Source organism: Calonectris borealis, chromosome 8 (assembly GCF_964195595.1).
Source record: "Calonectris borealis chromosome 8, bCalBor7.hap1.2, whole genome shotgun sequence".
NCBI classification, from domain to species: Eukaryota; Metazoa; Chordata; class Aves; order Procellariiformes; family Procellariidae; genus Calonectris; species Calonectris borealis.
This window is the reverse complement of record NC_134319.1, coordinates 442,003-464,499: the sequence shown is the minus strand read 5'-3', so window position 1 is coordinate 464,499 and position 22,497 is coordinate 442,003. Positions and strand designations below refer to the sequence as shown.

Genomic DNA, 22,497 nt, shown 5'->3' with positions numbered 1-22,497 from the left:
ACCCAGTAAATCGATAACTCCAGTTTTGTGGATAAGACTTTTTTTTTTTTAATTTCTCTGCTGGGTCTAATAACTGCGGGGGAAGAGGGAGATTGAAATGAATTATTTTTTCAGTTTCTGTTCTGTTTTTGCTACCTAACAGAAACCCAAACCGTTGGAAAACAAAGCATTTTGAACGACTTGTTGAGACTGCTCCTCTTGTATAAAATGGAGTGACAGCCTCTCTATGTTACAGTTAGGAGGCTCATGTAAGAGACCAGATTCCTACTCCTGATTCACATTAACTGCAGACACAAAGAGCCACCCTACACCACCTACGAGTGTCAGGACATCGTGATGTACGTAGTACATTGATTCAAATCTGCAAGCAGAGGATGAAACGGAAACTGGAACTTTCACTTCAGCTAATCACAAGTCTCTCTGGAAAACCATATTTTCTTCACAGACAACTATGTTTTAAAAACTTTTCCTCCACCAAAACTGCTTTTTTTATGTAAGGCTTGATTGCAATTCCCCTCACATTCCAGCTGTTTACAAACTACTGTGAAATATCCTACAGTCATTCAGTCTAGAAATCTTTTTGGTTTGTGGGCATAAAATGTAAATGTGACAATTTCTGAAAAGAGTCCTACCTTTTAATTATTTGTTCGTGGTTTTTTTTCAGGGATCTCTGAGATATTGAAGCAGTTCTACTATGCAGAAATGCTGGACCTCGGCAAGCAGAAAACTCTCTGTGCAAGGATCACAGCATTGGTGTAGAAATCACTGTGGCATTACTTCTTTGTGAACCAACGCCTTAACCCAACAGGGAAAATCAACTGGGATCTTTACTGAGAATCAGAGGGGGTATTTAATGTGTGGATGTGGTGTCATACTCAAAACAGGAAACAAATACAACTGCATTTGACCTGAAGGAGATGTGAAAATAGTTGTCATTTACGGGGAGAATCTGGTTAACAAATACAACTGCATTTGACCTGAAGGAGATGTGAAAATAGTTGTCATTTATGGGGAGAATCTGGTTGAGAATATGGGAATAATGTTGATAACACACTGATATTTTAGTTGTTGCTAAGTAGCCGGCTGGGGCTAAACCACAACATCTTTTAAAAATTACTTATGAAAAGAACAAAAAAGTTTTAAAATTATGCATGTGTGCAGAAGTTTACTTGTCTGGCATGACTTAACAATCACACAAAAGGAAGATTTTATTAAAATTAAAGCTTCTTGGCAAAACCACAGCTGTTGCTCACAGCATTGACTTTTGCCCAAAACCAAGAATCTTCTGCACGGATTTGTTGTCTAAAACATGGCTAACATTCAATACTGTCTTAGTCTGCAGCCAGGGCTATTACAGCAGAATCCCACCGTAGAGGCAGAGCTGTTTAAAAATAAATTATCTTGTTCTCATAATCACAAAGAAAACCCTGAAAACTACAGTTAACTCAGCAGCACTCTCAATATTTATTTCGCTATCACTTCCACCAGAAACATGCCAGCGGCATATGTATACCACCCCACACCTATTCCTCCATACTCGACTGTTGAGGAAGTGCTGACTGCCTCCTGACAAGCTGACAGATCCGGTGCAAACGTTGTCCACTGCTGTGCGTACTCCACAGAGTGACTGAAGAGGCAGCACAAAAGTAGCTGCCTTTGATGGCATCCTTGGATGTGGGACCCTGAGGGATAGGCTCAATTCTGCACATTTCAAGGGGCGTTGAGAAACAGAGGAGGTTCTACAGAGCTGTGGAGTGCCAGAAAGATTAAAAAAGAGGAAGCAAGTGATAAACTCCCTAAAAACTGGGCTGCTAAGTCCTTGTGAGCAAAGTGTATTCGTCTCCATACCTGTAGCAAGGAGATGCTCCCTCCACATTGAGAAACCCGAAGTATCCATGTCTGCCTCCCAGCCTGGAACGCTTCTGATGTTTGTACTCACAGCAACAGCTCATCCTGTCCACTTGCATCCCATTGAGAAAAAAGGTCAGGCTGAATGGGAAACCATGGTGCCTCTTTGAGATGAACTGAAAGGTCTCTGTAATTACGGAAAGGAAAGGGTTCAAAGAAAAAGGTTATGCTTTACTGTCAGCCTATTGCAATTGTTGTATCTATCTCATCTGCATCACCACCAAGGCACCCAGCCCTCTGAGGTCAGGTACTTTGGTTCTCGGCTGTATTAATTAGCTGGCAAAACTCTACCTCCTCCCCACACAACAGCCTTGTCTCTTTCTGACCCAGGAATACCAAGCTGGACACACCTGTGACAAGCGAATACATCGTCAGTTTGGCCGCTCACTGCTTTAGCAGAACAGAGACCAGAGCCTCCCGTCTCAGGAAGATTAACTCTGCCGCTTGCCTTACAGGAGAGTACATTATGCACAGAAAGCTCAGGATTCCTGGCGTGCGCCCAGACGGTGCAGCGCAGCGGTATGTTAGAGCTCCTGCAGTGTAATGCAGACACCGCGCAGCGCAGCAGCTCGCAGCGTGCAACCCGGTTCCAGAGCAGCCCGTGCAGTACTAGCGGCTCTGGGCCTGCACTGACACGGTCGTGTCACTGAGCAGCTGAAAGACGCTGTTTCTGGCGCCATTTCAGGCTACTCGGCAAGGGCACTGTTGGGCATCCATGTTCGGCATGCCGGTGGGGGGCCTGGGTTGTGCTCCCTTAACCCACAAGTCATGGCATCCTTCCAAAGTAAGCTGAGCGCACACCAGCAGGCAGGAAGCCACACTGTGCTCCACAGGTTCCCTAATAGGTGTGAACGGGGCTCGGGACAACAGGAGCACGACAAAGGACACCTTCCGCACAGCTGGGACGCAGCTGCAACAAACGCCCTAACCAGATCTGTGGGCACACGGCAGCGCGCCCATAACCTCGGGCGACAGGCTGAAGTGCAGGGATCTCTGCACCTTCTTCCCACATCCCGTGAAAATGCAAACACAGTGGGCTCTGTCAGCTGGAATGGGGGGCATGATCTGTGGAATCACTCTTCCTCGTAAGTGAAAATCTCCCAGCCATTTCCTCTTCCCAGTTTCCCAGAACACAATTTGCCTTTTACTGGTGTGATGGAATCGCACTCACGTAAAAGAGATGGGAATTGGGCTCCCTCTATGTACCTTTCCTTCTGGAAAAATAAGCAACATGCATTGATGTATTATAGCAACTCAGAAACAGATAACCCCTATTTAAGGACAGTTTACCGCTACAACTACTTTATTAACCATACATCTCTATACAAAATTAATCTAAGCTACAGTATTTTGCTAAATCAGTTCTCTAAATTCATTCTACCATAATTTGCAAGAGTAATTGTAACCTCACTTTCAATCATGAAGCCGTAGATCCAGAGTTAGTGTGGAGGCAGATGGTATAAAAATCCATGGATGCATATACCTTGACTGAGCTCAGCTGAAATCATTTTGATATCACACCAACATTTTAGCCGAAAAAAAGAGATGCTGCCAGAATCAATATGAACTCTTTGACTCTTTATCCTTACCCCCTTCCAATAGCTTGCCTTTGTAGACACAAAGGTTTTCTCCTCCACAATGCTGCTGATAGACTTTGATTTCATCTCTGTAATCAGCGTCATCGTGAGATAAATGCACGCTTTTTCCTAGAAAGACCATGGTAACAAATGCATTGCTGCGTAACGAGGGCTTTGGGAATCCTCCAGAATTCTGCAGCAGGAAACACACAAAAAATGCATTCAGCTTCCAACTCTAACAAAAAGTGAACACAAAGATCATGTATGTGCGGCATATACTTGAGGCTTCCAGTCTTTTAAGACAGGCCTTGAGCTGCTTAAATTGGAAAGTGTTTTGTAACATGCAGAAGGGCAGGAAAATATTTTGGACTGAAAATCCATTGCATTGAATTGCCCAAAATTGCAGGGACCAGGTTTAATGACCCATATTGTCCTTCCCAGTCCTGGGTTCCTACAATTTCCTTTACAGGAGTCAAAACTGGCTGGAGCTATAGTGTAACAGATGAAGTTTTCATACACTCGAGGCATTTCATATATCCCTCTGAAGTTCTGGTACTAGATATGGGCAGAGACAGGGTCGGATTGACTAAGATGGAAGGCTTTAAATAAGAGTTGCTATGTTTTTTCTGCTCAAGCAGCTTTTTTTCCCCCAACTGATGAAAAACATCAAATGTTTTAGTATAGAGAGATGGGTGGCAGTTATATATTTTAGTAGTTATAAATTTTCTTTCTTTCAAAAATTCAGCGAACCTTTATGCAAACTAAGTATACACATCTTTCAGCATTAGGCGAATACATCAGTGAGGAAGGTAATATACCTATACATAAACTGAGAAGTAGACAGAGATAAGTTACCTTTATTAAAAGTTGCTCTAAGCCATTTGGTGCAGTGGTGGGATGAAATCGTCTGCCTCTGGGCATCCCATTTCTCACGGCATTTATGCTCTTGTCTCCTTTTTGTAGGGAGGGAGGTGGCACTGGTATCACATAATTGTTAATGACGGGGAGTTGATACGGGGATATACCAGTCACATACTCCACTGAATTCATAAGTTTTAACCCATTCTTTTCGCCCTGCAAAAACATTTTAATCAGGTTAAATAGGTTATGCAAAAATAGCTACTGAGTATATTGAACTAACCGTGGTTTGACTGCTCTTTACATTTAGTAACACATATTCTTCTAGAACAATTCCTTAACTTGATGCTTGCAATTTTCTTCATGAAAACAGTTTCTGTGCTAAAACCCTTTCTTTTAATTTGCAAAGCAACAGGCAGATTGCTTGAAAATGTCACCCTCATAGATATATACAACATTGTGAACCATGTACTACTTGTAACCATGCGGAGTTAGAACCACAAGCAGACAGAATACTGCACAACCCCACAGCACTGCTGCGTTCTCTTAGCTGGCAAGCAATTTCCAAAGCAGCCAGAATCTTCCAACAGTAACATCATTTGGCATCAATTACACAAGATGTGGTTCAAAACACTTCTTTCCCATTTGTAGTGGAGGTTTAGTCCTCCTTCAGGATGAAATACAGAGAACCAGGGCCCTGAAAAGCAAGACATCTCTAGAGAATAAATTCTGCAAACGTTGCATGCTCTGGATCTGATTTAGCTGTTATGTCAGTAGTGAGCATTAAAGAAACCATCTACGTCACCCATAATTTGAGTAGACGTAGATAGTGCCAGCAAATTCTTGGAGAAAGGATCGTGACCATCACAATACAGAGCAAATGCATAGCAGAAGGGAGCTATTCATACAGTGTCTGCCAGTCAGGAGTAGCAGGTCACAGTCCCATTCCAAAATCCTCCAGTCCCACGGAACTCCTAACACAAAGCCAATTACATAACGTTTTTCTAGAACAGAAGACAAGTCCAAATCTCACCTGAAAGTAACGGCGTACATATCAAGATCATGTTTGGCTACTCCTAAAAGCTCTCATTCTCTGAACCCACTAGTGTGACTTAGTAGGAGGAATGGTAAAAAATAAAAATGAGTTTTTGCTACTTTGCAGCTGTAGATGAAGATGAACACTTGTAAGACTGTCTGAAAATATTCCTGAGTTATTGGTGTTAACCGAGTGGCTGCCTCCCTCTCTACATAACAGAAAATCTATGCAGAGGCAGAAAATTTTGCATGCGGAGAGATTTTATACTATGGAAGAGAAGTCACCACGTCTTTCCTGGCTGTGTTCAAGAACTGGGCATTAGACCAGTAAGAAAATGTCTTGAAAATTAAGGGGAGGTCAAAAAGGAGAGTTTAAATAAAAGCTGATAACCATTTGGTAGGCATGTTGCCTGCAGTATACAGTTCTGGGAACTACAGTACTAAAGCAGTATTATAAAGCTGTCCCTAAAATTATATTATTTTCAGAATGAAATATGGCCTCACCCCACTGGCAAACTGCTGATCATTTTCAAGTGTGCAGCACTTTTGTTTAGAGCTTGAAGTCTTTGGTACAGACCCTACTGCAGCACAGCTGTGAAGTGGTTGGAGGCGAAGTGGGTGTTGCATATTTCCTGGAGCTGTATTTGGGCGCCAGGAGGTCTAGAAAAGGAAAAAGCAAACAGCTACAAAATCTCAGTGTACAGTTTCCAGTGCAGAGCAGCATCATAAAGAAAAAAAAATAGGACTGATCAAGATATTTGGAAGTGATGAGTGATTCTCAGGTACCTTCAGGAAATGAAATTTTCTAGTCTGCCTCTGAAGAGCCAGACTCCTTTAGGCATCTCTAATTGAGCATCCAAAAACTGGAGCATCCAAAATAACTCTTGGGCATAAATCTAGGTTTTGATACTGTCTCTCCAGAGTGCAGCCTTGAAGCAAGCATAATGAACTCAGAAACTGTAGCAGTGTGCTGTGTTTTGGTGACTTCAGCACATGAACAGTGAGAGAATGCACGACAAAAGCATGCCTATTTTTGTTCAATATCAGCATTTTTCTGACTTTTTTATTTCATCTTTTCCTTGTATACCCTTCAGAATACCACATTAAAATGTTAAAACCTGAAAAAAACTGTTTAATTGAGTTAACTCACCATCTTAGAAAAGACAGGCTCCTTGGATCGGTGTTGATGAGAAGGATGTCCACCATTATAATCAACTACAGGTCCAGGTGCCCTCTGTATGGAATGGAGAGGAAAAGGTCATTCAGGACTGAAAGTCTCTCTTCAATCTGCACCAATTATCATTATTGAAATGGAGAACCAGTTAAAACTGGACTATATATTTGATCTTTGACCTTAGACTTTAGCATCATTATATTTCAAGAGTATATTAACATTCCTTCTCTGCCTGTTAACAGAGAGTAAGAGGCTTCTGAGCCAGAGCTCCAAAGCACGGCCTTCTGGAAAGAGCTTTAGTCTTATTGCACCCCTTCAGTTCTGTCTTCTAAAAGACATCCATTGCTTGCAGGATTTTACAACATCTGTAAACTTGCCTACAGCCTCAGTATTCATTGACAATACTTAATGTACTGATACTGGCCTAACCTTGCGTGATAAGGCAGATAAAAGGGAAAGATTAAAGCAGATTTATCACAAGCAAAGCTATTTTTATCTAAGTTCTGATGTGCCATTTCTGCAACATCGGCTTCTTGAGATTTCTCTTTAATGACACAACCCTGCAAACAGGAAATCAGCCTCCAGAGATGAAGGATCCTAATCTGGAACAATCAGGGCAGTCAATGCTCTAGACTAAGCACAGATGTCATAGGTATACGTGCACGCTTTCAGCTGTGTGTGCTTACCTTGTAGCATATGGCGGATTTGGTGAAACTCGCCAGGTGTGAGTGACCAGCGGGTTCTCCAGCCACTAAAGGATGGAGCCCATAATGATTTCTTGGGCCAAGTGGTGGATGTGGGGAGCGCATAGGGCTAGCACCTTCCACTGATCTTCTGGATTGTTCCACCTAAAAGAATAGAAATTTACTTCTCCGAGATACTAAATACTCTTAACAGCAATGTTTGAGCTTGCCTTCTGTCTCTCTTTCATTGGACAGCTATGACGATCAAATTGCCTAGACCTGATGGAACACCTGGTTAAGGAAGGAAAGGATATCAAGGGGCGAGTGAGAGGGGGACGAGGGAAGACTTGTTCCCATCTCTGATTCGTTTCCCTGCAGCCCTCTCCTGCTGCAGATCCCCCCAAATTCAATTCATCTGCCTGTTCCTGTGTATCTCCCAATTTTTGGTTTCGTTGAAGGTCTCTTTTGGTTTTTAAATTTGAGTGCACCTGCCACTTCCTTGCTCTGCCTGCTGCCCCTCCCTACCTTTTCTTCTCAAAAGCTCCACACCGGGCTGACTACCCTTCTGGAAATAGATAGCTGTGTTTCTCCTCCTCCCTTGCCCAGCCATCTGTCTTTCTCCTTTCCCTTTAGATTAGCTACTCAGCCGAATTCAACTGAATGTCTGAGGTGAGAATTAAATTACACTGCTAATTCCAGCCAGGTTCCTGTGTCCCAGTGTGGCATCACAGCAAAGATACCGATCACATATCTGCAGGCTTCTCCCTTACGCTTCTCACTGAAGGAAGCAGTTTTGGCTTACGTTCCAAAATTATCCAAGTCCAGAATCCCCTGATAGGGTGTCTTAGTCACTGCTTCCCCTGTGGCGACTTTCTACCAGCAGAGTTCAGTCAGTAAATAATGCCTTTGCAATTACCATAGTGATCAGTGTTTTTCATGAAAATCTCCTCCTTTCTTTACCTGATGAATTGCTCATAAATATATTATTTAAAATTAAAAAGCTTTGACATTGTTCTTCAACTGCTCAAAGAAGCAGCTAGCTTCTCAATGTTTTCTTCTCAATGTATGCAGGCTCCTAATAAAGAAATAAGATGTTGGGTATATTTCAGCCAAAATGAGAACAACTTTTCCCATATGAGTCCAAGTGACTTCCCGGGGAGAAGAACCATTGACGTCTGTGGGATTTCCATGACTCTAACAACTACAGGATCAAGCTCTACCTACATGACACCAAAGTGAAGACTTCTGAAACCTCTTTTCATTACTTACATGCTGGTTCTGCTAAACATCATGTGGAGAGGCAAACAACTGAAAATGTGAGCTCAGTGCTCAGCAGCAGTCAAAAGCAGACAGTGTCTAGAATTACGAGGAGAAGAACTGCAACAGGTATCTTAAATTATTCATCCAGTTCTGGTTCCCCATTTCAAAACAGATATAGTAGAACTAGAAAAGGTGAAAAAAATGGCAACAGTAATGAGAAGCCTGGAATGGTTCATGTATGAAAGATTCAATAGACTAAGGGTCTTCAGCTTGGAAAACTGAGAAGGAATACGAAAAAGGTATGTAAAATCACAAATGCCTTGGAAAAGGGGAACAGTTATTAACCTTTTTCATAACGAGACCAATGAAGCATCAAACAATTATCAGACAGCAGATACATTAATTATTGTGCAGAAATGCAAGGAAGTACCATTTCATACAACTCATAATTAAATTCCACAACTAAGAAGACTGCAGAACCAAAATAGTAAGTAGATTCAAAAGGAAACATGTGCATGAATGGAAGTTCCTGAACTGCTGGATAGCGGAAGAAGGACATGTAACCTGGGGCAGGATCATCCTCTACTTGCCTGTTTCTTGTACTTTTTCCATAAACATCAGAGACAGGACACTTTTCTCAGTGAACCTCTGGCCTGACTCATGGCTGTTATTTAACACAGGGCAAAACTGCCAAGTCCCATCGGTACTCAGTAGCACTCAAGCCTTACCTTGATTTTCTGCACCCTGTCCTTCCTCACAGAATTTTCAAGTTTCCTTTTTATTTCCAGCTGATGATGACGCTATCAATGTAAGAGAAAGAGAAATCATAATGTACCTTATGAGATGTCAATGAATGTAAGAACACTTGCTTCTGTTCTGCTTATCACTCGCCTGCTCCCTGGTCGTTACCCTCATTGAGCCCTATTACAAACCTACTATTGATTCAATCCATTTGCATTACACCTGTCTATATTAACATTGGCAAGGGAACAACCGAGCATTTGTAAAGTTGTAGGGACCAACTCCATTCTTGATATGTAACAGGAATGTGCCCACATTTTGTACTCAGGTAAGATATATAACCATGTTCAAACTATTTTGTTTTGATTAGAATTTTTTTAAGCAAACTAGCCCTGTGAATATCATCCCACAATCTGATGACTGCCAAAGTGCAGTAGGTGAGCCTACTGCATACACAGTGTATGTTCTAATGACATACATACATAACAACTAGAGGCCAGTGGAGATTTCGTGGGGGGGACGTCAAGCACAAAGATTGTCCTTTCTCCCAGCAGCAGAGAGCCTTTCAGGGGAGCATGAGGGCACAGCTACGGAAAACAGTCCGGTACGAGTTAACAGCCACTGGCTGTCAGTAGGTAAATATCTGAAAAGGCTTACACATCTCTAGTAAATGCATACCTCCATGTCAAGAACCTTATGAAATATAGCCCGAGCCAGGCACTCCTGTACGTATCTTTGGTGATCCCTCCTCATAGCATTTAGCCGGTATTCTTTCTCAGATATTATTCGTCCACTCCTTGAGATCTGCCGTAAACAAATATAATGTAACTAAAAAGAAGAGGAGAAGACAGAATAAAGGATGTTTTTAAACAGAGTGCAATTTCCCAGAAAGGCTACTTTCTCTTCCCGGTTAGCTACCACCTCTGCTGGTGCTGGAATTCACCTTCCCAGCAGAGAATTGTAGTTTCTTTGACCCCAGGGACCCCCTCAGCCAAATGAAGAGAGCAGGAGAGCAGCAGTCACATTTTCCAGCAGTTGAGGGCTCAGCCTTACTCTTCATGGGCCATTGCCCAAGTCAGTGGAGGGAAATTAAATACTTGCCTTCCTACTGTATAAGGGTTGCATCTGCCTGTGCTAAAGACAGTCACACCTAGGAGTGCATAAGTATTTTTAAAAATATTCAGCACATTCACCTTTACCAAATCCTTCCATTTTCCATTAAAAACTTCTGAAAAATAACACTGAAGCTATTTAAAGAGCTCGTAGAGTCAAAGATGCTTTGATTTCACAGTTTAAAAAAACTAAGAGAATCAATATGATTCTGTATATTTGCAAACGGAAAGATTTTGCAGAGGCAAACTCCAATGAGCAAAAAGAAATATGGGGCAAAAACATAAAAACATTCTGAGTTTATCAAAACCTCTCCATGAAATATCTTCTGCCTGGATGTGAAATACAAGCAGACTGACAAACATTCTCACACCACCGTAATGGTGCAGTAACACAGTGCCATTTGTAACTGCCTTACCGAGCAGAAGCTCAGGGCTAGGCCAAGGCTCTCCAATATTTACACACATCATCAGCCCGTGTCAGCCACTGTTCCCAGTTTCACGCAGATAAGCATTATGCCTGTTGCATTGCAGAAGGTGCAGTGGAAGCGCAAGCTTGATGTTCTATGGAGTATGGCCTCCATACTGACTGTCAGCACATCACTTCTAGTGTGGAATCACCATCCACCAGCAGCCCCCACGCTAGCATCTTCATAGCCCCAGGTGGCCCTTGGACCTTGACGTCCTGAAACGCGCTCACTGCCAGCTACAGCATTTCCTCAGCTGTCACGAGTGTCTTCAAAACCACTCAGCACACGGAGCTAAGCTCCGAGCTCGGTTTTACTTGTCTTTCTGCCATTCTGATTGCAGCAGCGCAGCCTTACGCACCACAGCCCCGTGTCCCTGCCACGTCCAGCTGACTGGCGGTAGAGAGACGCAGTGGGAAACGCTTGGATTAAACAAACCCACCCTCAGCCCCAGCGTGGGCGTGTGGCTTTCATCTGGCACAGCATAATTTCACGTGTTTGGCTAGCTGGTCAAACTCTTACCGATGACAACACATACCGCTAAACAACAGAACCACCAGTGGTTTGACTTGTGCAGTATTAAAAGAAACAAAGAATTCTTTTCTTTTTTTCTCAGAAAAGGAAACTTTTCAATCTCACCAGTCCTGATCTCTGAAGATGTCGCCTTATCCTGGTATTGCTGAAATATCCAACCAGGTGTTTGTCTGTAAGGCTATTGTAGGTTGCAAGAAATCTGAAATAAAATCAATACAAATGCATATAATCCCCTTGACAGACAAATTATTACAGCTTAAGTTATAAAACTTACCCAATAGTTTGCTGCACAAAATGCTGTCGTGATGAATCATGCCCAGCATTTTGTCAGATAAATGCCCATTAGATTACGTAAAAGCAGTGCGTTATTGCCTCCGGAAGATTCGTATCAGGAACAAGTGACTTCTACATAAGATACAGCAGCTCAGCATCGAACGGCGTACCACCACCAAGGCACAGCGTCCAACAGAGCCCAGCCCTGAAAGTCTCCTCCAAGACCAACGCCCACAACAGCCTCCTCAGACAATAAACTCTGACCTTCGGCAGGTCAGTATCACGCCATACAACATTTGGAGCTGGATTCCTGGCTGAGTCCGGCAGGCACGGACCCCAGCTCCCTCGCCGCCCTGCCGCGGGCCCTGTTGGAAGTGCATGAGTATACGGTACATCACTGGGGAGAGGGACGTCCCAGAACTCCTGCATGCCTTCCACCGCCCCACCGCGCGCCCCGTGCTCCCCTTCCTTCTGCCGCCTCCTAACTGGTGATAGATACGGCAGCGACGGAGTTTCTGGCAGCTTTTGCAAAGACCTGTAAGAATAACTTGGGTTGGGAGGGACCTCCAGAGGCCATCTAGTCCAACCTCCGGCTCCAGGCATATCAGTTATCAGACTTCACCTACACAAAGGAATTTTCCTGTGGTCTTCATTGCCCGCTCTCAGCCATTATTGCCCGGTATCTAAGACGAAAAAATTGCTTTCTTCAGTCTGCTTAGGTCAGCAGAAACTGCTAGCACCAAAACATATTTTTAAGACAGGACACTGTTTCCATAGTACTTTCACTGGCTTGAAAGTTAGCACACATGTTATTAACTTGGGTGCAATCTTTGCTCTGATGAAGACTACTTATTTGTGTTTTCAGCCAAAGCCTCCTTCAGTACCCACATTTCCATCCTTTTTTTTATGGCAATTTCCTCTTCTTTAATGCTCCCACCATCAGAGGGACTGCATATCAAATTCATCAGTTGGAACACCTACACAGAAAACTAAGTGGCTTCGATTTCAGGTGTCAAAAAATAGGCTTAAGTCTTCCCTCCTTTTTGAACCATTTAGGATTCAGCTACGTGTCTGTTAAAACGTTGCCTGGCCAACCACTAATTTGTTCACGAACAAAAAAACCTGTTTCAAAAAACAGTTCTCCATTTGGCCTTTACACCAAAAGAACTCACAAACTACTTGGGAAAACTAATCCGTGACAGCAAGCTTAGGAACTGTCCTGTCTATTTTGGGGACCGTTTATTCAACTATAGAGCATTATTTACATAAACAGCCAAGAATGCTCATCCCACAAACATATTCATAAATTCAATTGCACAAAACTTGTACAGGGCAAGACTCTTTGTCTAACTTTTGTGGTATTTACAGGCTAGAAAGCATATGTTACTGCAGTATGTTTTTGCTGGCTGTCACCATTTGGCAGCAGTTTGTCTGAAGTGCAACTTGCATTGACGAGAACACTTCTTGTTTTCCCTCTCTAAACACAGCTACTACATTTTACCAAAAATCATCAGATCTACTCTATGTGACCGATGTGCTCAAGCTAAACAAAAACCAAACGTACTCTGCAGGAAACCGAAGAGCTTGCACAAAAGGCCAGCAAGCCCACCCATCTGTCTGCGTGAGTCCTGACACGCTATTGCTCTGGCACTCAGCAAGCTGCCGCCTTTCCACCACCTCGGTCTTTCCGCTTTGCGCTGGAAGGACAGGAACGCGTCCTCACCCAAACTGGGGCATCAGAAGACAGCTGAGCAGCGAGGGACAGTGCCTCCCTCTCAAGAACCAGCCCTCCGGGGTCAGAAGGCACGGACACTGGACAGCTCACGCTCAGTATCCGCCTGCGCCCCGAGATTGTAAGAGACCAACCAGCCGCTACTGCGACGTTCAGTCTGGGAGACTCCCGGGACCACGCTGCTGTAGCGGCCAGCACGGTTGGGCCACGCTACCTTCTGCTAATCTTTTCCCCCTTAACGACCCCTGACGTTGGGGTGCACGAGTCCTCTTCTGTATCCAGAGCCATAAAAATGGGCCCAATATGAAATGCAAGAACCTCCCAAGTCTTTTCCAGTTGCCAAGTCAATATACTAAAGGTTCTCTTTAATGCATACATTGAACAATCCAAAGTGAACAAAGTCAACAACCCAAAGTGATGCAATTTGCATCTCTTCTATTTATTGGTGAAAACCTGTAAGACCAACAAACATGGAGAACCAGACCGTGCAGACCGTCGAAGCGAGGCCCTCCCCTGCTCTACCCAAGAAATGTCATGCATCTCTGGAAAGCCAACAGAGCTAAACCATCGCAGCTACCAAAGATCAGAGCTTCCAAAAATTGAACCTAATATATGACAGTTGAACACAAAAACTGAAACCTCCATAATTAGTAGATGTATTTTTAAATAGTTCTTAGCACAACCTTTTCTTACTTCACCTCCGGAAAACAGGACAAATAACAAAGTAAGTGATAGTAGGCTTAAGTTTTTAATACTCTAAATCCATCCACACTTGTAAGATGTATACACTCAGATACATATTGCATAATATGTTCAGCCTGACCTTTGGGCTCTCTAGGCAGGATATGTTTTAGTTTCACAACAAGAGATTGATCTCTTTTGTTTCCTTTGGCTTTAAATTTAAATGCCACTGTACTTCTATTACATATCTTTCAATGAGGTAATTCAAGATAAATGTCTATTGCTAGGCTGAGTTACCACACACAAAAGTATACCCAAGGAAACAAAGAACAATTAAAAAAAAGAAAAAAAACCAAAGAGATCATGGATTTACAGGAATTTTATCTGGGGTTTCACAGTAATCTCACAGGTAGCCTACCAACAATAAATTAAACTTTAAACAAACAATTTAGCTTACCCTGTTCTGCATGTTGATTAAACGCTGGTACTATAGCAACTGTTCTACATTACTTTTTTAATCCACTGTTTGCATTTGCATTTGAAACCACCAGATTACATCAATTGTGTTAAGTATTGACTTATGGTATCACCTGGCAACCGCACAGGGAGGCAGAGGAGAAACTCAATCCAATTCCTTTTCATTTGCTTCCTTCCACCTAATATTTCACAGACCATATGACCAGTTAAAATGCAGCTCCCATCTGCGCACAGTGATGTAGCAACTTCAGTTTCAAAGAAGTTTCTGTGATGTATTTTCTCATCTACATTACGAACAGGCTGGTCCTGAAAAATGCTGGATTAAATTCCAAGTTCAAAAGGGTATTGGAGGAAATAAGGAAACGTTTTGGGCCTGAACCAAAACCCGTAAACCACTGGGAAGAATGCGACTGGATCCACGGGGCTTTGGCAGAGCCAGACTGCCAAGAGAGGCCTGAGCTCCCTGCCCAGGCGAACGCCTCCGCTGCCGGGAGACCCGGCGCAGCGCCACGCGCGGTCCCCGGGCACCGGCTCCAACCCGGATTTAAATCACGCGCAGCACGCGGGGGCTGGCCCTGCAAGCCTGTGCTCGCCTGGAGCTTCTGCCCGTTTTCCTGCTTCCTGCAGCTGGCCAGTTCACCCTCCCCCAGCGGATTTTAGGCAAGTTTAGTCGGGAGTGGGCCATATCGGTACTATGCTTGGGCTTGGCCCAAATCCCTCTGGAGCATCCCGTTGTACCGAAGGATGGGACCACTCGGTGCTCCAGCGGATGGGGCGCAGGCATGCTGTGCATGTCCAGTCTCAGGGCAGGCAGGGTGAGACCCCACCTCCGAACGGGATCTGAGCCGTGCGCTCACAACTGCCTGCCAAGCCTGAGCTCCAGAGGAGGCTCCTGCTGCCTCGCACCCAGAGGTGACTACGGCACAGGCAGTGCCGGGAGCAGGGCACCGGCAGCACCGCCCCTGTTCCCCCGTGCAGCAGCCCAAGCGCTGTTTCCTTTCCGTCTCTGCTGACCCGCAGATTGTGCCGGGAGATACAACTCAGGATGCTGCGTACAAACGACGAGGGTGAAACAGGCAGGAAGATGATTCTGAAGGATGCAGTCACAGGACTGCTGTGGCAGATCTGGGTCCGTGGTTTGCTTCACAGAATAATGCAACCTCCAACTTCTGGGGCGTTTCCCTAATAGCAAGTGGTCTGAGAAATGTCATGAATTACCAAACTTGAGGACTGCCAGAAACAAGCTCTTCAGCAAAGCAGACCATTGGGCTCATTTATTCTTCTGCTCCTGCACACATTATCAGCAAAAGGATAATAGAAGTCCATGTCTGAGAAGTTTTCTTCCAGAGATTTAAATGTTTAAGAGTTATAATAAATGTCACCTCTAAATCCTCTACAACAGATAGAAGTTCAGAACTGACAAAAATGCATGATAGAAAAACGTACAGGAAAAGCATCAGTCTTAAACAGTACTATACAAAATGTACATTACAGTCATCACAGTAAGTCCAAAAAATCCGTTTTTCTGGATATTTCTGGGACTCCTTTTTCTCTGCCTGTTTATCCTGTTTATTCTTCTCTCTACAAATTCTAGTTTTTTCTTAGAATTGCAGGCAATTTTCCTGGCACAGAAGCTAGACTGACTGATCTGCAGTTTCGGGGACTAGTTTTGAAGCTCTCATTAATACCACATTTGCCTCTTTGGTATCACAGCCAGTGACTACATATCACTGTTAGTGCAGTAATTTCATACTTAAGGTTATTTAGAATGCTTGGATATACACAGTTTGTTCCTGATTTTTTTAAAATTAATTTGCTCAAAATCCTCCCTCACTTGCATCTAAATTTGAGCCGAGTTCCCCAAATTCATGCCCAATCAAGACTGATTCAAGTGAAGCAACCTCCTCAAATTCTTCAACAGTGATGTTCCAGACATAGGACTTCTACGACAGAGCCACTGAGAAACAGTAGCATCCTATTTTAACAATAACTTTTCAATAGACGTCCACTTTTCTTTTTAATAAATGTTCTTTATTTTCCTTACTATCAGAGACAAGAATACACTTTATATTATACTAGAGATTACATTTTTCACATTTCTAAAAGCAAAAAGTCAACCATCAAGAATCTCTCTGCTTCTCACCTGACTAGAATTTTAAAGTGAGGGACCATATACGATAGGAAAAAGGAAAACTCCCCAATTTACGTATACCTGTTATTAACTAGCCAGTTCTACTGAAACAGAGCAAACCTCTGGAGCTCAGTTAACATGGATCTGCCAAGGCGGGGAAGAGGTGCCAAGGAGCTCTCCCACCACATGAAGCCAGCCATAATTCTCATCCGTGAAGTCACCTGAACACAAAGACCTTCTGGACCACCAGAAGGGTAGGAATCGAAGCCAGGTGACTTCCCTCCCCAGGGCACACTGCTGTCAAAGACCATCACATGCGTGGAGTACATGCTCTCTACGGATCCCCTGGAGAAACTCCGCGCCCGAAGGCAGCACCCCAACTCCTGGGCCAGCCGCAGGACCCGGGAGGCAGACGCGTCCCGTTCCCAGCCTGGCTGTGCCTCGCGTGGGCAGCTTGGCCTTCCGTCAGCTGAGACAGGCAGCTCAGGGGCTTACCCCTCACTCTTCAGTACCAGCCACGCTCCGAGGGCGACGCCTTCACTGCCCATCCAGAAAAACAAATTGCTGTCACCAGAGCCAGCTCTTCTTTTTTTTCCCCATTAACAAAAGTAATAAATTAATAAAGGCAAGTACAAACACACAAATTAACGGGCAGAACAGAGCCATAGAAACGAAACGAGCCACAATTTATTTTGCTTTAAAAAAACGTACTGAGGGCCGAAGTCAAAGACACATCAGTCCAAAACGCCCAGGAAGAATTACAGCTGCAGCTGTGGGGAGTCCAGCCGTGCAGATGACAGAGTACGCAAAACACAAAACCTACTAGAGCTGATGACTAGGATTTTAGTAAATTAAGGAACTGTCACTTGGAACTCTGTATTCTACAGGATTTTCATTGCATTATCATTGCCACTATTATTTAGCAACAGGATCTGGTTTTATCAGCTTACAGTGCACAACGCACTGTATGCAGAGCCAGTGCTGTGTATCATAATGATTTTTAAGACCATTCTTACTCATTTGAAAGGATATCAGGACAAAGTCACAGAAGGCATCCTACATTAGTTTTCTAAAGCAAATCTTCACAGTTAATAATTTACAGAGCAATTAAATCGGTAACTGCTCACCGAAGAAATAATCTACGAGAGCACCAAAGCTTTAGTTATTGGTTGGCAGAGTCACAGGGAATGACAGCCCCCATGCTGTATTTGCAGCTGGAGTTCATTGCCGCTCCACTCAAACACAACGTCCGGCCCCGGATGGAGACCACTCCTCACCCTAACAAGCTCCCGGATCTTGCACGGCTCCTGCTGGGGACATAAACGAGAAAGGCTTGTCTAGCTTCCAGACAGAACAAATCTAACCACAGGCTGTCAACCACAAACAGCAAGTTCACCATCCCACAAGGCAGGGGCACCTGCCCAGCATGTTCCGTGTGGGAGAAAAAACTACTCTTAGGAGACTTTCCAGATACCCGCCCACTGTCTGCCATTCCCTCCCTAAGGAAACTCTTCCGCCACCATGAAGTACACCCCACGTCCAAAAATAATGCTGCCAGGGTCTCCAGAGAGGTAAGCAGATGGTGGCAAAATGGTTTTCTGCAGAACTGGAATTCGGCATTAAATCCTGAAGGTAAGGACTTTGTGAATCCTAGCTGGGAATGGCCTAACAGGCACACGTGGCCCTAGGAATCCAAAGATGGTACAATTCCATCACAGAGAATGGGATTTTGCCATCTACCCGCCAGGACAGGCATTCAGAAGATAACTGCTGCCCTGATGACACTATTCAGCATAAACACCTATTTTGTTTGATGCCTCCAAGCTTAAGCCGGGTGAGTATGGCCAGTGACTACGCTGTGCTGGGGTTCCTCTCTCTCTGAGAAAGAGGGCCATCTATTCAGAAGATGATAAGCAGGAGAACAATCCCAGTCTCCACAAAAGAAGGCTCTTGCTTGGTCAGGAGAGAGGGCTGTAACACTTGTGAACTGACTCCTCCGACCTCAGGCCACGGCCCTCCTCCGACAAGGGGAAGCTGCTGCCGTGCAGCTGGTCACTGGCCGACCTCCGGACTTCACCTCGAGGCACAGCTCTGGCTCCTGTGTTTATTAATTCCAACGACTACTGCTGCGCTTATGAGAAACCATGCCGGAACACAACTACGGAACCAAAACTCACTGAAGTCAGCAGGTGACTTGAAATTTTGGCGGGGCTTTGGATTCTAACAATAATTAATTGGTTTGTTCCAAGCCCACAAAACCCTAAAGCACATGTAGTTTTACTCAGGTGGTAACCAAGGAAGGGAGAGGCAACGGTCTCTCCAAATCACACTGTATCTCTGCTTAAGTATTTGCAGGACCCCTTCAGCCCTGCCCATCTGACCTTAACCATGTCTTGCTCCACGGACACACAGGTCACACCCACCTGGGGTTTTGTTTCAAAAGCTTCATGCTGTTTTCTTTACTTTTCATCTAACCTGAACTATTTAACTGCCAAACCACTGAGGATTCTTTGCCCAGATACTCAGTGAGAATTATTTTATTTTATGAATACTTTGCCCCAGGGGATGATCACCAAGCCCAAAGGCATCCATAGATCTAACGAGCTGATAGGAATGAGCTTGCTCTGCCCGTACCCAAAGGTAGCCATGATGCTCTGGAAGGCAAACAGTGGCTTGCCCAACACTGCCTGAATGCGGTACAGGACCCTTAGAAGTTCAGCAAGGACAGATGAAAGTCCTGCACCCAGGAAGAAATAACCCTGTGCAACAGCAGAGGCTGGAGAGAGCCGGGCCGGGGAGCAGCTCTGCGGGAAAGGACCGGCGGGTCCTGGGAGGCACGGGCTGAACGCGAGCCAGCCGCGCGCCCGGGCAGCGAGGAGGGCCAGCAGCACCCTGGCTGCACCGAGCAGCACAGCCGGTGGAAGGGGGGAAGCGATCGTCCCCTTTCCTTGGCACTCGTTAGACCCCACGTGCACTGCTGTGGCCTCCCAGTTCCAGGAAGCCATGGAGGCACTGGAGAGAGTTCAGGGGAGGCCACCGGGACGGTGGGGCTGGAGCACGTGCCCCGGGAGCGGAGGCTGAAGGAGCCGGCGCAGCCTCAGCAGGGGCAGCGCCGGGGTCCCACAGCAGCCTGCCAGGGCCTGGGGGGTGTGGAGAAAATGGAGCCGGAGGAGGGACAACGGATACAAGTTGAAGGAAGAGGGGCTGAGGCGGGTCTAATGAAAACGCTTTTCCTCACGAGGAGGGCCCGGCAGCGGAGGAGGCACCCGGGGGGGTGTGCTGTTCCCACCCCCGGGGGTTTTTGGGATCAGTCTGGATAAAGTAACCTGGTCTGATCTCGTAGCTGACCCTGTGAGCCGGAGACCGGACTAGAGACCTCCCGCCGTCTCTTCCAGGGTGAATTATTTTGTGATCCTACGACTCATTTGGCTGCTGTACTAGGCTAGCACGGTTTGATGGTTTCCAGAAGGGAAATGGGTTACAACCAGTCTGGGAGGAGCAGGGGCAAACCCCACGTGTTGGCCGCTCTCCATCCACTTCAGCAAGCTCTTTGTAAGTCACAGCTCTGTAATTTTCACTGTTTTCTGTGTCAGATGCAGATTGGAAGTATTCCTTGAAATATCTGTGAAGTGAATGCAATCAGCCACAGCAAAATTGTTTCCCAAAAACTGAATTAACAAACGCCATGCAGAGCCCAAAAGTGCCTTACATGGTGATTAGAGTGAAACAATCTTCCAAGAATAAGGTTTTAAGTATTTTGTTTGGAGTTCTATATATTTCTTCATGAAAGAAATTTGCATGCACAACACTTTTTCAAAGGTTTTTAAATAATCAAATCATGCCACAGGTTCCAGTCTCGCACATCTAGACAGGGAAATGGGAGCCAAAAGACTCCTGTTCTGCTACTGATTGGTTGTATGACCATGAGCAAGTTGTGTCATTATTTCTTTACTCGGAGCATCGCCCACTAAAACAGGATGTGTCAAATTTTGTCATGGAGATGGAGATCTGCAGAGGTCCTCAGTATTTGTAATTCACAACATCTTGGGGAAGTTTGATGCTCTGAAACTCAGAACCTGCAGATCTGATTCCCAACAAAGGGAAATGCCTGAAGTCAGCGGCGCCATTCCCTGGGACTCCATCTACCCGTTCACAGAACACGGCAATTACCTCGGCGGAGGGCTCCGAGATCCAGAGGGGACCTGCGTAACAAAGCGCTCACCTCCGCACGGGCTGCCGGGTCCCGAGTGGCAAAGGTCAGAGCAGCCTGACTCACGTCCAAAACCGCCGTCCAGCCCGTGCTGGCGTGCAAGGGACACCTCGAGCTCTTTCAAGTTGTTTGGGGCGCCTAATGCGATGCCGCCATCCTCGCAGAACGGAAAGGGCAAATAACCGTCAAACCAGAGCTGCCGCCCAGCTCACGCCGCGCCAGCTCACGCCGCTGCCGGCTGCGGCAACTCCCGAGCGCGGGGGTCACCCGCTTCGCACCCGCCCCGGCGCGCCGCTGCCGCCCCCCGCCTCAGGCGGCTGGAAGCAGGGGCGCGGAGCCACGCCGCGGGGAGGGCACGGCCCGGCCCCGGAGCCCCGCGCCGCCGAGCCCCGCGCCCGCCGCTCCACTCACCCCGGCTGCGGGCCGCTCATGGCGCCGGCGGGCGAGGGGCCCGGCGCTGCCGGCCGCGTCCCCGGGCGTCGCTAGGACACGGCGGGGAGGCCGCGGCGGCGGGCGGGGCTCCCCGCCGCCAATGGCGGCAGCGCCCGGGGACGAGGGGCGGCCCGAGCCTCCGCCCGCCCGCCCGCCCGCGGCCCCGCCCGCGCAGCGCCCGCCCCGGCGGCAGCAGCGCCCCCGGCCCCACCGCAGCTGCCGCCAGCTCCCGCCCGGCGCTGAGGCGCGCGGCCGCGCCTGGGCACGCCGAAGCGTCGGGGCCGCACCCTCGACCCAGCGCTCCGGCGCCGGGCCCGCTCCCTGCCCGGCCCTCAGGCAGCGGCGGCCCGCGGGCTGACGCGGCCGCAGCTCCGGGCCGGCAGAAGAGGGTGCGAGGTACTTTCTGCCCCACGGCAACTCCAGGCTTTGGGGGAAGGGGAAGAGGGGAAGGAAGGGGAAGAGGGAAGGATGGAGAAAGCGTTTTGATACAACACAGGCCTATGAACTTAAAAATGTAGCACGAGGTGATATGGTGCACAATCATTTCAAATACCCATCCCGATTTCCATTGTTTCAGTACCGATGATGGGAAGGCTCCAAAGTACGCATTTCAATGATCTCTAGAGCTACTCAAATAAAGGAGATTGTCTTTTGCAAAGGAAGCAACTACCAAGAACATCAATATCCTCTTGACTTTTTATCTTCCCAACCCTGTAATTAAAGTCTCGTTAATTTATTGTATCATGCTGTAGCACACAAGGAAGTCACGAATACACACAGGGGACGACATGATTACAATGGAGCGGGGATACTTTTAATGACTAGAAAGCGTAGGCAGCATTTATTTTGGGCACAATGAGATTAACAAAAAGCAGCTGCTTTTCAGAACAATTCCACTCTTTTCTGTTTCAGAAACATGCATAGCAGCAGTTTCCAGACCGTGGCATGTGTACAGAACTGCACACTTTGAACCCCAAACCTTGCCTGCATATGCACAGGCCAGCACGAAAGGGAGAGCCTGTGCAACCTTTCCCACCACCCACGGCAGCACCAAGCAGACTACCGCTGGGAACCACTGCTTCAGAAACCCCATCTGATTAAATCAGGACAAGTTACTCAAAAATAAACTACCAGAATAAACGGCAGAATTATCCTGCCTAATTCAGGTGTCTATGATCCTCCTCCTCCATCCTGCTCTGCTCTGCCAAAGGGACA

At 46.1% G+C, this 22,497-nt stretch overlaps 1 protein-coding gene across 1 annotated transcript in view; it reads right to left on the bottom strand.

Moving 5' to 3' along the window:
* Positions 1–21,331, bottom strand: part of ERICH3 (glutamate rich 3) — a 36,897-nt gene extending 15,566 nt beyond the window's left edge. The window contains exons 1-10 of the mRNA XM_075155518.1: positions 21,262–21,331; positions 11,452–11,545; positions 9,915–10,040; positions 9,224–9,295; positions 7,239–7,400; positions 6,529–6,612; positions 5,883–6,038; positions 4,341–4,559; positions 3,498–3,678; positions 1,849–2,035 (exon numbers count right to left, since the gene is read on the bottom strand). Of these exons, the coding sequence (XP_075011619.1) occupies positions 1,849–2,035; positions 3,498–3,678; positions 4,341–4,559; positions 5,883–6,038; positions 6,529–6,612; positions 7,239–7,400; positions 9,224–9,295; positions 9,915–10,040; positions 11,452–11,545; positions 21,262–21,281 (1,301 nt within the window). The 5' untranslated portion in view covers positions 21,282–21,331. The remainder of the gene's footprint in view (positions 1–1,848; positions 2,036–3,497; positions 3,679–4,340; positions 4,560–5,882; positions 6,039–6,528; positions 6,613–7,238; positions 7,401–9,223; positions 9,296–9,914; positions 10,041–11,451; positions 11,546–21,261) is intronic.
* Between the last annotated feature and the right edge of the window lie 1,166 nt (positions 21,332–22,497).